The following is a 14,685-nucleotide window of genomic DNA, read 5'->3' as shown; positions in this document are numbered from 1 at the left end:
TTAACTTCAACAGTCACTTGGAAGAGGACTTAATGGGCAATGAACTGCTCAGATGTGGTGCAATAGCATCCCATGAAGGAAACACATGGGCCGCAAGCGAAAACTTCCCTCTAGTTTAGTAATCCCAGCCTTTCTTTAGCTCATGCATGTTTTACTAACAGGATTTTTGCATTTAGTTGTACTTATATATTTATACTTGTTGCAGTTTCAGGAAGGTGAAATAACTGCCATCATGAACGAATTCGAGCGACCTGGAACTCATGCCACCTTATTCATTGGAGGGACTAGCTACAACGTGGTCCAAGGTATTGACGGTTCTGTCATTCGTGCAAGGCTGGAGGTGAGAATAATTTGATAAACAGTACCTATGTTTGACCTGATTAAATAGTATTAAGGCAGTGAGAAGTGGAGTTTATCAAATATATGATTTGTATATGTATCTCTTCTGACTTAATGGGTCTAAAAATATGCAGGGGGCGAATAATGATACTGGAATAACCATAATGAAGACGAGGGCTGCCCTCGTGATTGGGATCTATGATAGATCTCCTGTTGAGTGCAGCACTATCGTCGAAAGTTTGGGAAATCACTTCATAGCTTACCAGATTTAAGTACTCTATTTATCGTGCCGGGTGTGATTACGATAGCGTCTGTTATTTTCAAGAACAGTCTCTGTTGTGATATGATCGACATTATGTCCTCCTTGAAGTTATTTTTAAACTTTAACATCTGCAGTTATTAATGCATTTGAGCCTATCTCTTATGTATTCCGTGTGTTGTGGCCTTTTCTGGGGCTTCCGCTGTACTGTTCTTACTATCTTAATGTTAATGGAAGTTTGTTTCATTTGTCGAAAAAAGAAAAAGAAATGCGTGAGTGCCTGATTGTGATTAAGAAGCTCATTTATTTATAATCAATTTTGTCATGCAAGAGTTCTAATTAATTCGATCATTTTAGAACGTGAAATGGTATTTAAGAAGGACAACCCGATAGGCCTCCCTTAGTTATGGTTTTAACGTTGGAACTCAATAGAAATTGAAATTTCTGCTTGATAGTTTCCAGCAAAAAGACATGTCTAAATCTCTCATTTCTATATATTCTCAACTCGTCTTTGCAGTCATGAATAGACTCTCCATACACTCTACATAAGAGCCTGTCAAAAAAAAAAAAAAAAAAAAAAATTTGCCAAAATGACAATCTCTCGAAGCACCCGCTAAAGCCAATTCGAAGGTCTCGATCTAGCTTTTTGCGCTTTGATTGTAATCTTCAGTACTTACCTAATTATTTAGCTCTAGTTTTGACTTTTGACCCAAAGTAAGATGTCAGTTTTATTTTTTATATGGAGTTTAGAACACAGCCTCACTGAGAGGTTGGGTTCCATGCTTATTATTAATATTATAAGAATGCATTATGGGGTATAAAATTTTAACCTCGAGCTACCGTTGACACATTACAAAAATCCTCACAAAAAACATCTTAAATAATAGCAGTGACACATTACAAAAATCCTCACAAAAAACATCTTAAATAATAGCAGGTATATATATCATCTAACTCTATATGCCAATTTTAACACAGTTGGTTATCGAAAACATAATATTTCCTAATTCTAGTTAGGATTAATAGAGTTTGTTTTGGGCTCCCAATTCATTGTGGAGAAAATGTCTCTATTTGAGAAAGGCCATGCATGGATGCAAAAGTAGCTGAGAAATGAGAATCACAGTATCAATGCGCATAACATATTGCTAACCTAATATTATAAAGGGAATTCTTGGGTTCATTAATGATCAAATATAATGTAGCTAGCTAAAAGAGATAGTCAAATAGGGTTGTGATAGGTAAAATTAGGAGCCTGTTCCAAAACTAGAATTTGTTTGATGAAATGGGAAGAAAAAAAAAATTCAATAATAGGATTGAAATCTCTACAAACACATTTTTCTAACAAGTTTTGAGTGGGCTAAAGTCATATGCCCAAAATATTAACAAAAAAGACCGCACAACCTTAATATTATTGACTTATAACAAGTTCAATTCCAACACGAATACGGATTAAAATATGTCTTTTGCAAGATAGTAGGACATGTGACCCCAGATTTTTTATTAATCGTATCAACTTATTCTATGCGAGTTCAAATATTCAAGTGGTACTATCGAGTTATGCACAGGAATTGATAACGATACTACAAGTAGTTTTGTTAACCTACTGTGTGAGTCTATTACATAGGGTAGTTTATTGGACAAAAAGAAAAAAAAAAATTGGGTAGTTTAAATTAGTTGTTAAGCGGATAAGAATCCCAGAGTCGGTGACCCGTTGCTTAAGATCGAAGAAGAAAGTTACGTTCTCCCCACATTTTCAATATTCAAAACTACAACGGCTATATTCTCGACTCCCCCTTCTCACTTGTCTCTGAAACAAAAGCCCATCTTCTCTCTTTTGTCTCAAAACACATAACAACAGCTATGGAGAACAACGAATCTGTGCCAAATCGCGTTGTGGTATGTATTGAATTATTGTTCTTTTTTGTTATTCAATTTGGGTTTTATGTAAGAATCATGGTTTTGCTGTAAGTTTGAATTTTCATTCATATCTGGGTTCGAATTGGTTCTTTTCCTATTCTCTTCTTTGTTCCGTAATCGAAATGGAGTCTATCAGTTTTGAATTCGAATTGGGTCTCTTCCAATTCTTATCTTTGTTTCGTAATCGAATTGGTTTTGAACAGGGCCCTGGCGAGGATGACACATGTGCTATATGCTCAAAGCTGTTTCGATTCAGGGACATCGTATCTGTGGTAGGAAAGGAGCAGCCGCACATATTTCATTTTGATTGCTACGGCTATGGTGTGGAAGTGACGCAATTGCTTGATGACGATGACCATGGAAGAACGGGGACATCAGCCCGTTGCCCTCTCTGCAGAGAAAAGATCAATTATGGAGACTATCTTACTTATTTACATCTCGAGGAGGGTTTAACACGGCTCCGCGTCGACCAGTATCCACCTCCACCACCACCACCGCGTCGTCTCCCACCAGTGCCTGCCGGAGATCAGCCTCCACCACCTCCACCTCCACCTCCGCCCCCGCCGCCGCCTGATGGAGACGACGATGCTGAGATGTTTGAAGATGCCTTTACAGGGCCAGCCCGGGGCGACAACCCAACAACATCTTCCCACACGGTACTGTCACTTCCTTTTAACTTTGTGAGAGTAATGTGTTTGTAAATTGCTTCTGGGATGTAGGTGGTTTAGGTAGTCATATGGTTTCGGGCAGTAGTTCTTTAGGATTTCTCTTGATTAGTATTACTATTACGGGTTCAAAAACAGTTCAATTGGACATAGTGCTCAGTAGGTGAATCTAAGGCTAAGACTTGTTTTGTTGGTATTCCTTCCTGCAGTTGGACGTAAGCGAGGGATTTGAATCTCCTATGAGCCCTACTTGGCCATCAACAACAACAAGTCACATCAAATTCCTGAGGCGGGACTCATCAAAATCTGCCCAACAGCTTGCGTCTCAGTATGATACTTTGCATGATACTGATCTGTCATCTTTCATCAACAAGATTCATATCTGGCTCAATCAATTGAGGTAACTTACGTCTCTTGCCATTAGCTCCTTGCCTTTTACCTTTGACAACAATTTACATTTATCTTGAGCCATGCTGTCAATAGAAAAAGTTTTAAATATTGTACTGGACATAGCTGCTAGAAATGTATGAATATTACTAGAAATGTGCTAATAGAAACCGTTTTAAGGTTCATAAACAATGCTGCTATGAAGGAATATTGAGACTCTTGTGCAGATTAACCTAAAGAATTAGTGGTCCAAGTCTTTGAATTTTGGATAATTAACAGTTGACCTTACAGTGGCATAAAAGCAACCTTTACTGGTACTTTGAAACACTTTATATGTACAAGCATAATCTTGAATTGACTTCTTGGACTAGCTTAGCTTTGTTTGTGTGTAAGTGGGAGATTAATATTGTGACAATGGGGTTTTGCAGGTATGTTGCAGCAGGCAGTAGACCCCTTTTTAAAACATACAATGGCACCTATAAAAATACTACAGCACCAGCCCAGAAGAACATCCAGGAAGCTCTCAACTGTGCCGGGCTTGGGTCACAGATCAAAGCCACTGTGCTCTTCAATGCTGTCATCTACTTCTCCCCTGCCTCAGACCCAGTTCCATCCACGGGAGACTTCCAGCTGGAAATTAAAGATAATGCGATTGAGATAATCCAATACCCATACACCAGTGATGCTCCATTCACTGTCAACATCTACCCTTTCCTCTGCCTGTATGGAAGTGCCTATCTCCCTTTTGAATTTGCTTTCTTTGAAGCAAACATTGACACCGTTGATTGGTCTTTAACCAAAGCTGGGTTCCCTGAAATGAATATCATAGTTGGAGAGGCGGGTTGGTCAACTGATGGGGTTGTAAATGCCAATATCCCAAGTGCCGAAAGGTTTCATCAGGGAATGCTTGAACATGCCTTGAGCGGAAATGGAACTCCAGCTAGGGAAGGCATGATTGATGTTTACCTTTACAGCCACATTGATGAAAATGCTAAAAGCATTGCTCCCGGCTGCTTTGAGAGGGACTGGGGCCTGTTCGAGTTCGATGGGAAGCTGAAATACGAGTTGGATTTGTCGGGTTCAGTGCAGAATAAGGGAATTGTAGCCGTGGAAGGGATGTTCAAAAGGTGGTGTGTGCTGAATCCAGATGCTAAAGATTTGTATGGCTTGCCAAGTAGCGTTGACTATGCTTGTGGTCTTTCAGATTGTACTGCATTGGGTTATGGTTCTTCTTGCAATAACCATAGTGTTTCTGTGGCGTGAAGCTCAGAGCTGGCATTAGGAAGCCTGCTTGGCGTTTCTGTTCGTCTGCCATTTAGTTGCCTTAATTCTCTGTTGTGATCTTCTTGTCTAAAATGTTTGGTTATACACATAGCCATATAGGTAATCTTCTATACAAGGTCTACAGGCACAGTAATGTAGCCCTTATACATGCGCAAGCATTTTCTGTATCCGTAAAATAGTGTGGAAGAACAATGCAATTTCTCTTTGCTGTAAGACTAAACTGAGAAAATAGATTTTACTTTCGAATGGCATGTGAGCTTTTGTTTTGACATCACAGAGAGAGTTGAGAAAACTGTCTTCTTGACAAGAACTATTTGAACGACAGAAAACAGATTGAGCTTTTTCCCGAAAAAAAAAGATTGAGAGTGGTCTCTTCACATTTATGAAACAGATAGAGTTCTTTCACTCCAGACACGAATGACATCTTCTACATCTTTACAGAGGCGTAGAGCTCTAATACTTCTTGTCCTTGTCTCCGCTGATGCATCAGCACCCGATTTCCACGCTTCAGTCTCAAATAGTGAAGCGTACAAACCATATCAGTTTAACTCCAAAGAATTAAGTTCCCATCCCCTCTGCCATGCTTCAATCCGCCGTTCTTATTATTCCTTGGCTGAAAATCACATCTAACTTCATTGAGACGATGGGGTAATTGCACAACAAAGCAAGATGCCTAGTAGGATTAACCGGATTAAGACTGCAGCCTAGAATCCACAAAACTTGTGTATTGAATCGCCGAGTCTATGTTACTTGGGGTGTAAGGATGACCAGAGATTTGTATAAATTAAACCTTTTGCCTTTGAAAAAGTATAAATTTTAATTTGGTGCTTCATATGTTGTGTCGAATGCCAGAAACATGTAACAGAAGCAGCTAACTGATCAATGCAGGTACAGGAAAATTACACTGATATGACCAAACTGCTGTTATATGGATTTATTCGATGCAGAGCTGATCCAAATCATATAGGGAACGATCAGAAAAAAAGAAAAGAGAGAAACATATCCATGAATATTTGTTTCAAATAAGCGGAAAATACTGATGTTACAAAGGCACATATATAAGAAGTCCCAAGTCTATTTGAAAGACTTGAATAACAGTTGAGTAATACAATCCCAGCACTGGACTTGTACATACAAGAGCCTCCTCACATAACAATCGCAGAGGTAATGCTAAAAGAAAGGAATAAATATTCGAAGATGTCACTGTGTGGATTCATCTTCTTTAATCCTCTTACGCTGTTCTTGATCGGTGAGTGAAGGTAGGAGGCTCTCCACATAGATACCAACGCTGCCAAAACCACCATCTTCGCGAAGACAACCAATTGACAGATTCCAAAATGTTCCATCATCAAAATTGTACATAACTAATGATGACTTATCAAAAACCATCAGATCATGAGATTCTGTCCAGAAACCGGAATGTGATAATTCCCGATATGGTTTGCAGACCTGCATTTTAGTCCAAGACTCCCTCACTCCATATTCCTTCATGACCCATAACTCATTAAATGTTACTCCTTCAGTCCGTGTTGATACTAATGTTATACATAGCCAATTTCTGAATACCGTCAGTTGACCTTCAGGAGTACTGGGAATGGGCGGGAGTGGAATTTCTCTAACCTCCTCCTCTGTTAAAAGGAAAGATATAATCACTAATGATCGATCTGCAACTTTCCTCACCAACCAATGAACAGCACCATTCACCAGGATCCCATCATAATCTTTAGCTTTGTAGGGAAATAAGCACTCAATCTGTCGCCAAGAATCAGTCTTCAATGTATAGACACCGAAAATAATTCCATCACAATAAACCTGCCCGTTAATTACCTTGTATTCATTGGTGGAGTAATCAAATCCCAGTCCATATAAGTGCCAAAAATAGGGCTTCATTGGTAGTCTCCATATTGGTGCCTTTGGTAGTGTCTTTGATTCCTTGGTTACGGGGTTGATCAAACTGAAACCGCAGTCCCCATAACATAACTTGGACAAGAACAAGCCATAGCAGGAATAATGGATAAAGGGAACCCAACCCCGTCCACCATTTGGAAGATGATTGTAAACAAAGTCGAGCTCAGTGGGTGCTGCTACTAAACTATCAACATCAACATTATGATTCTCATTGAGAAACTGGTTAAGATCCAAAGAGTAAAGCCAATGATGTCCGGGGGCACCAAAAGTAAACAGGAGGCGCCGTCTTTGGAAGAATACATCCTTATTCTCAACAGCTTTGGAGTACTTTGCAACGAAATCAGGATGGGAGATTAGGGACCGCCATGGCTTTGATACACACTTGAGGCGGCACAAGGGCTTCACTAGTAGCCTTGAAATAATTTCATACACGATCTCGGGTGGAAGGTCGACATTTTGGAGGCCCATCAACTGGCCATGGTCTTCCATCTTCACGTAAATAAAAATCGATCTCTTAATGGTCCAAACTCTACAAAAGCTTTTGGAATATTTTCGTTTGCAGAAAGCTTAAGAATCTGTAAATAGATGTGTGTATGCGTGAAACATTAAAAGAGGAAAGTGGGATGTTTCTCTAAACAAAGGGGGAAAGAGATATCCAAGTAAGAAAAGGATTTGTATTCCTGGTTTAGATAATGTTTGAGTTTACATCTAAAGCATGAATTCCTAGTGGGCATTAGGAATAAGGAACGTATATTACTTCTAACAAGTTAAACACCAGACCCCTCACCCAGCTCAAACATGTCCATGGTTCTCTACCTAATGTCTTACAGATCAAAATGACCAAACAGAAAAGAACTGAACTGAACTGAAAAGATTGGAGCATTTAGTTGAAAATAAAGTCTAAAGCTTAAAACTTTACCATTAATTTTCCTCCCCAACTCCGATCAATCGCTTCTGATGGAGCTTCGCTTTGATCTGCAACGTTCCGGCATCGTCATTTGATTTGGCTGGGTGGCACTCGCTCGTGCTTCGTTTGAATATGAGAGGCTGGTTTGTTCACTTGTTGCCTCACCCGGCCTTGTGGGCCCCTACTATTTATTGGCTTTTGGTCTGCTTTTCTAATTCAAAATTTATTTCCAATTATTCATCTCAAATTGAATTTCTCTAATTTTTTTAGACTTTTTTTTTTGAGTGGAAGACGTCAATAGAACCAACACACACACCCATGCAGTGTATCCCAGCATAATCAGACTAATCACTGCACCGCAGACGCACGAACCATTGAGTGTTTTAACTAACCCAGATCCCTCAAATCCGTTTTAAGAAAATTAGAAAAAAACTCAAAAACATGCTCCTATTAAGAAAAACTCATTCTTATATTTTCTTTTAATCTACACCCATTCACATAATTAAACCTTCCTTATAGGTTTTAAGTCTATAATTAAGTTTTTTTACGTTTTTTTAGTTTGACTATTTTACCCTTCTGATTGAATAAGGAAAATATTCCTCAAGTATAGTTGTTTTTATTTTTTTTGAATTTAAATATGGCATCAGTACTTATAAACACAAATTAGAATTTAATACAATCAATTTATTTTTCCTTATTTAAAAATGATTAATTGCCTTAATTATTGTATATCTCTTCCTTTCTGATTTGATCTATATATTTGCCATTTTTTAGTAGATATGTTTGTGTAGATATTCCTATTATTAGATATCTCAACGTGATTAATCGTCTTAATTATAGTATATATATAACTGATGCCATATTTTAGGAGATATGTTTGTGTAGATATTCCTTATTTAAAAAGATTGATTGCCTTAATTATTGTATATCTCTTCCTTTCAGATTTGATCTATATATTTGCTAATTTTTAGTAGATATTTTTGTGTAGATATTCCTATTAGATTTCGTAGATTTCTTAACGTGATTAAACTTTTTTTTGTGGAGATATTCCTATTATTAGATAGCACCTAATAAATAGCGGTAGGTTCCACCCAATTTCTTCTCCACGAGGTGTATTGGCTCCTTCACATGTCTTGTTTGCAGATGACGTGATTGTTTTCTGTCGAGGTGATCAACGATCTTTGCATGTGGTTATGTCTTTTCTTGAGGAGTATGGGCATAATTCAGGCCAGCTGCTTAATAAGGCTAAGTCTCATGTTTTTCTAAGCAAGCATATTCATTATCGAAGGCATTCTATTGCTACTTCTTTGGGTATTCCTATAGGGCAGGTTCCATTCTCCTACTTAGGTGTGCCTATTTTTCGAGGTAAGCCCCGCGCATCTTATTTTCAACCAATTGTTGATAGAATTCGAGTTCGTCTATCTAGTTGGACAGGTTCCCTTCTCTCCATGGCAGGACGACTCCAGCTGTTGAAATCTGTTTTCCATAGTATGCTTGTGTATAGCTTCCAAGTTTATGAGTGGCCTGTATCTTTATTGCGAAGACTGGAGGTGTGGTGTAGGAATTTTCTTTGGTCTGGGTCCATTGATAAGAGAGGAGTTCCTTTAGTTTCTTGGAGAACATGTTGTACTTCGCTGGAGGAAGGCGGTTTGGGATTAAAGCAACTGGTTGTTCTAAATCATTCTCTCATTCTCAAGAAAAGTTGGGAGGTTTTCTCCTCAACTTCAACAGGTTGTTCTTTCCTGCGAGCTCGCTTTTGGCGTAATGGGGTCTTGCGTCGATCTTATGCCTGCTCTTCTATTTGGCCGGGTGTTAAGCGTTTTTGGGCTCAAGTCCAAGAGAACACAAGATAGATTATTGGCTCTGGGCGATCTGTTTCTTTTTGGCACGATAACTTCATGGGCAAACCTCTCATGGATTTTTTCGGATCTCATACATGTATGTTTGCACTTAAGGATGACTTGGTAGCTGACTATATTCATAATGGGGCATGGAACTTTCCTTCTTTGCTTCAATTTCACTTTCCCGGCATATGTAAGTTAATTGATAATGTTCCTATTTCACTAGTTCCGGATATGCCTGATAAGTTGATTTGGGTTCCTTCATCTTCCGGAGAGCTGACAGCAAAAGAGGCGTTCCATTTTCTTCGCCCACGCCTCCCACTCAGGGATTGGGGTAAGCTCATATGGTCTAAATTCATTATCCCTCGTATTTCTCTTCATTCTTGGAAAGTGTTGCGAGGGAGGGTGTTATCAGAGGATTTATTGCAGCGTCGAGGGATTGCTTTGGCTTCCCGTTGTGTTCTTTGTGGTTTGGCTGGTGAATCACTACTGCATATATTTTTGAACTGTTCGTTTGCTGCATCTTTATGGAATAGCTGGGCTTGTTTATTTGAGTTAAGTAACCTGCCACATACCTCGATTGATTTATTACATTGGGGGTGTGTTGGACGTAGCCAACAACTCAAGGAGATTTGGTTAATATGCTATACCTCTACCTTGTGGTTTATTTGGAAAGTGAGGAATAAAATGAGGCATGATGATGGTACTATTGTTGTTGATGCAGCACGCCAATTAATTATGGGGCACTTGAAAGCATCTAGCAAATTAGCCTCAGGCTGTATGTCTAATTCTTTAACTGAGCTTCGGGTCTTGAAGAATTTTGGATTAAATTGTCGTCCCCGACGGGCTCCCAGGATTACTGAAGTAAATTGGCACCCTCCCATCTTGGGTTGGATTAAGATTAATACTGATGGTGCATGGCAAAGTGTTTCAGGGAGAGCGGGTTTTGGTGGAGTTTTTAGAGATTTTCATGGTTCATTCCTTGGTGCTTTTGCTTCTAACCTCGATATTCCTAGCTCTGTTGATGCGGAGGTCATGGCAGTTATTCAAGCTATTGAGCTGGCTTGGGTTAGGGAATGGAAGCATATTTGGCTTGAGGTGGATTCGATACTTGTGCTTAATTTTCTTCGAGATCCTCATCGTGTTCCATGGCGTTTACGAGTGGCATGGGGTAATTGTTTGCATCGCATATCTCAGATGAACTTTCGATCTTCTCATATTTTCAGGGAAGGTAATCAAGTGGCAGATGCTCTTGCTAATATTGGTTTATCGTTGTCTGCATTGACTTGGTGGGACGAGCCTCCACATGTCATTCAGGATCAATGTCGACGAGATAAGCTTGGTCTCCCTAATTTTCGTTTTCATTAATTTGTTCTTCCTCTTTGTGTTAGTGGTATTGTTTAAATTTGATGTCATTCTCATTGTTCTCCAGGGGTTTGGCTTTTGTGCCACCCTATTAGATTGTACATTATCTTTTTTTCAATAAATTTGGGGGTGGGAGAGCACTTGCTCTTCCCGACTCCTATCTTAACCAAAAAAAAAAAAAAAGATAGCACCTAAATTCTAGGTGGGAGTATTCTTTAGCCATCAAGAACTTGTAGAATCTATTGAGAAACAATAAGAAGAAAAAGAAACATGCAATCAAGAACTTGTAGAGTCTATTATACCTATTCAATAACATAAACCCTGAAAACTCACAAAATAAATACCTACAAATACCTCTTCATCAGGAAGACACACACCTATTGAATAGGTAGCAAACACAATGCTCACAGTAGAAAAGAATACTTCAATTCAGGGTTAATTCGATGATTCTATTCATCCCACAATGAGGGTATATATACAAGTACAAAGGAGTAGTCTAACTCTAATAGGAAACAATCTTTCCATAATTACAGGATATCCTAATTAAATAAAAACCTAATTACATACAGATTTACAGCGATTCTACACTCCCCCTCAAGTTGGTGCATAGATATCTATCATGCCCAACTTGTCAACTGAGCTGTCAAATACCTTCCTGGACACCTTTAGTAAGAACATCAGCTAATTGCTCCTCTGAGTTTACAAATGGAAAGCGAATAACTTTTCTGTCAAGATTTTCTTTAATAAAATGACGGTCAACCTCCACATGCTTTGTTCTATCATGCTGAACTAGATTATGTGCAATCTCAATGGCAGCTGTATTATCACAATGCAAATCCATAGGCTTTTTAAGCTTGTATCCCAGGTCTTTCAAGACATTACGAATCCACAACATTTCACAGACTCCGTGTGCCATACCTCGGAACTCAGCTTCTGCACTTGATCTGGCAACAACTTTCTGCTTTTTGCTACGCCAAGTGACAAGGTTCCCTCCAACAAAAGTGAAGTACCCAGATGTAGAACGTCTGTCAGTTTTATCACCAGCCCAATCTGCATCTGTGTACCCAACAACTTCCAATTCATCTTTTTTCTGAAACAGTAACCCTTTACCTGGCGCCATCTTCAAGTACTTCAAAATACGAAAGACTGCATCCATATGCTCTTCACTAGGACAATGCATAAATTGACTAACAACACTTACATCATAAGCAATATCAGGTCTAGTATGTGAAAGATAAATCAACCTTCCAACAAGACGTTGATACCTCCCTTTATCAGTTGGAACTTGATCAGGATAGATAGCAAGTCCGTGATTCATCTCAATGGGTGTCTCGATGGGTCTGCAGTCCAGCATCCCCGTTTCAGCAAGTAAATCAAGAACATATTTCCTCTGTGAAAGTGAAATCCCCTTCTTAGACCTTGCAACTTCAATACCCAAAAAATACTTCAGTTGTCCCAGATCCTTCATTTCAAACTCCTTTGACAAATACTTTTGCAATTCATTTATCTCTTTCGGATCATCCCCTGTAACAATCATGTCATCAACATACACAATAAGAGCTGTAATCTTACCACTCTTGCGCTTGATGAACAAGGTATGGTCAGAATTGCTCTGTCTGTATCCAAAGGCTTTCATGGACTTTGAAAATCTTCCAAACCAAGCTCTTGGAGACTGCTTCAGGCCATACAAAGACTTCTTCAATTTACACACCTTGCCAACGTCACTTGGGTAATTCTTAACACCTGGGGGCACATCCATGTACACTTCTTCTTCCAAATTCCCATTAAGAAACGCATTCTTCACATCAAACTGGTGCAAGGGCCAATCTTTGTTTGCTGCAAGTGAGATTAGAATCCGGACAGTATTAATCTTTGCCACAGGTGCAAAAGTCTCCTCATAATCAATCCCATAGCGTTGTGTATATCCTTTGGCAACCAACCTCGCCTTGTATCTATTAATAGTTCCATCTGCATTAAGCTTCACAGTAAATACCCAACGACATCCTACAGTCTTCTTTCCAACCGGCATAGGTACTAGCTCCCATGTTGCATTCTTTTGAAGAGCTTCCAATTCTTCATTCATCGCCTTTGTCCATTTTGGATCCGTCAATGCATCCTGCACGTTACTAGGAATAGATACAGTAGATAATTGATCAACAACAAGTGCATGTGACCCAGAAATCCTATGGTTAGACATAAAATTAGCTATAGGGTATTTAGCTTTGGCTTTGATATCTGGTTCATATTGTTTCTTAGGAATTCCCTTGGTAACCCTTTGTGATTTCCTAGGTTCGACACTTTCTAACCCAGAAGACTCATTACAGTTTAGGGGTACCTGAGGTGGATCATTCTGACCGGGATCTTCAGTTGGTGATGCAGAAGGGGAAATATCTTGTGTGTGAGCTTCAGATATGTCTTGATTTTGATTCAAACTATCCAGAAAAGTTATCTCTTCTGTCTCGGAATTCACAACACTCTGTTCGGCAGTTACATTTCCTATTTCGGAATTCACGACACTTCGTTCGGCAGTCGCATTCTGTTCGGCAGTCGCATTTTCTGTTTCGGAATTCGCAACACTTCGTTCGGCAGTCGCATTGTCTATTTCAGAATTTACAATGCTCTGTTCGGCAACTGCATTTTCTGTTTCCGAATTTCTACCTTCAAATCTATCCTCCAAATTTTCCAAGTCTTCAAAGACATCAAAATCAATAATAGAACGAGGATTCCCTTCACAACCTCTCTCCCCCTGAAGGGAAGACTGAGAAGCTCCCCCTGAGTAATAAGGCTCGGATTCACGAAAAGCAACATCAAGAGAGACATGTATAGTGCCAGTAAGGGGATCATAACATCGATAACCCTTCTGGAAGTCAGCATAACCAACAAAGATACACTTACTGGCACGGGGATCAAGCTTGCTGCGTTGAGGCTTGGGAATATGAAAATAGGCTGTGCACCCAAACACCCGGGGCTCCAAATTAGGCATAGAAGGGATGGTTAAAAGTGTATGAAGCTTCTGATGAGGATTCTGAAACTCAATCACCCGTGAAGGAGTACGGTTGATAAGATATGCTGCTGATTTTATTGCTTCTCCCCAATAGGACCGAGGTACATTCATGCCAAATAAGGAAGCACGAACAACTTCCATCAACTGCCTGTTCTTCCGTTCTGCTCAACCATTCTGTTGAGGAGTATAAGAATTGGAGGTTTGATGACGAATTCCATGTGACCGGCAAAACTTAATCATAGGGCCATTCACAAACTCTCCACCATTGTCAGACTGAAACACTCTGATGGATTGTTGATACTGAGTTGCCACCATTTTGTGAAATTCGGTAAACATTCCAAATACATCACTCTTATTCTTCAGTAATGACACCCATGTCATGCGAGTGCAATCATCAATAAACGTTACAAAATACCGAGCTCCAGAAAGAGAAGGAATTTTCGCAGGACCCCAGACATCGGAGTGAATCTTCATAAAAGGAACAGGACTTTTATTAAGACTTGGTGAATATGAAATACGGTGACTCTTGGCCAGTTCACAGATGCCACAGTGGAAATCCAAATCACTAACAACTGAAAACAATTGAGGTTGCAGCTTCTTAAGATAACGAAAGGATAGATGACCTAAACGGCGATGCCATAACCATACAGCTTCCTTCGCATTCTCTACCCCGTTGATCTGATTAGCTTGTCCCAAAAGATGCTTCTGTTTCTTTCCAGTCTCTATCAGATCCAGATAGTATAATTTCCCCCTTCTAACACCATAACCAAGAATCCGTCGAGTCAGAATGTCCTGAAACACACAGAAAG

General features: G+C 39.4%; 2 protein-coding genes across 3 annotated transcripts; one reads left to right on the top strand and one right to left on the bottom strand.

Moving 5' to 3' along the window:
• The first annotated feature begins 2,290 nt into the window (after positions 1-2,290).
• Positions 2,291-5,096, top strand: LOC133727010 (glucan endo-1,3-beta-glucosidase 8-like). Its single transcript, XM_062154640.1, has 4 exons — positions 2,291-2,494; positions 2,719-3,171; positions 3,390-3,580; positions 3,996-5,096. Exons 1-4 carry the CDS (start codon positions 2,459-2,461, stop codon positions 4,828-4,830), a joined length of 1,515 nt encoding a protein of 504 aa, XP_062010624.1. The 5' UTR covers positions 2,291-2,458; the 3' UTR covers positions 4,831-5,096.
• A 674-nt stretch (positions 5,097-5,770) lies between these two features.
• Positions 5,771-7,823, bottom strand: LOC133727009 (F-box/kelch-repeat protein At3g06240-like). 2 transcript variants are annotated; one of them, XM_062154639.1, is made up of 2 exons: positions 7,679-7,823; positions 5,771-7,334 (listed from the first exon to the last, which is right to left on the bottom strand). In XM_062154639.1, exon 2 carries the CDS (start codon positions 7,246-7,248, stop codon positions 6,052-6,054), a length of 1,197 nt encoding a protein of 398 aa, XP_062010623.1. In that variant the 5' UTR covers positions 7,249-7,334; positions 7,679-7,823; the 3' UTR covers positions 5,771-6,051. The 2 variants fall into 2 exon arrangements, with proteins under 2 accessions (XP_062010623.1, XP_062010622.1); XM_062154638.1 differs by having other exon boundaries at positions 5,771-7,248.
• Positions 7,824-14,685: the final 6,862 nt, after the last annotated feature.

This window comes from Rosa rugosa, chromosome 1, assembly GCF_958449725.1.
Source record: "Rosa rugosa chromosome 1, drRosRugo1.1, whole genome shotgun sequence".
Lineage (NCBI taxonomy): Eukaryota > Viridiplantae > Streptophyta > Magnoliopsida > Rosales > Rosaceae > Rosa > Rosa rugosa.
Note: the sequence above shows the minus strand (reverse complement) of the source record. Positions and strands in the feature narration are given on the sequence as shown.

Coding starts and splice junctions, on each gene's coding strand:
- LOC133727010 (XM_062154640.1), top strand. CDS start 2,459: ATGGAGAACAACGAATCTGTGCCAAATCGCGTTGTG. Junction 2,495..2,718: donor CTGTGCCAAATCGCGTTGTG/GTATGTATTGAA, acceptor GGTTTTGAACAG/GGCCCTGGCGAGGATGACAC. Junction 3,581..3,995: donor ATCTGGCTCAATCAATTGAG/GTAACTTACGTC, acceptor GGGGTTTTGCAG/GTATGTTGCAGCAGGCAGTA.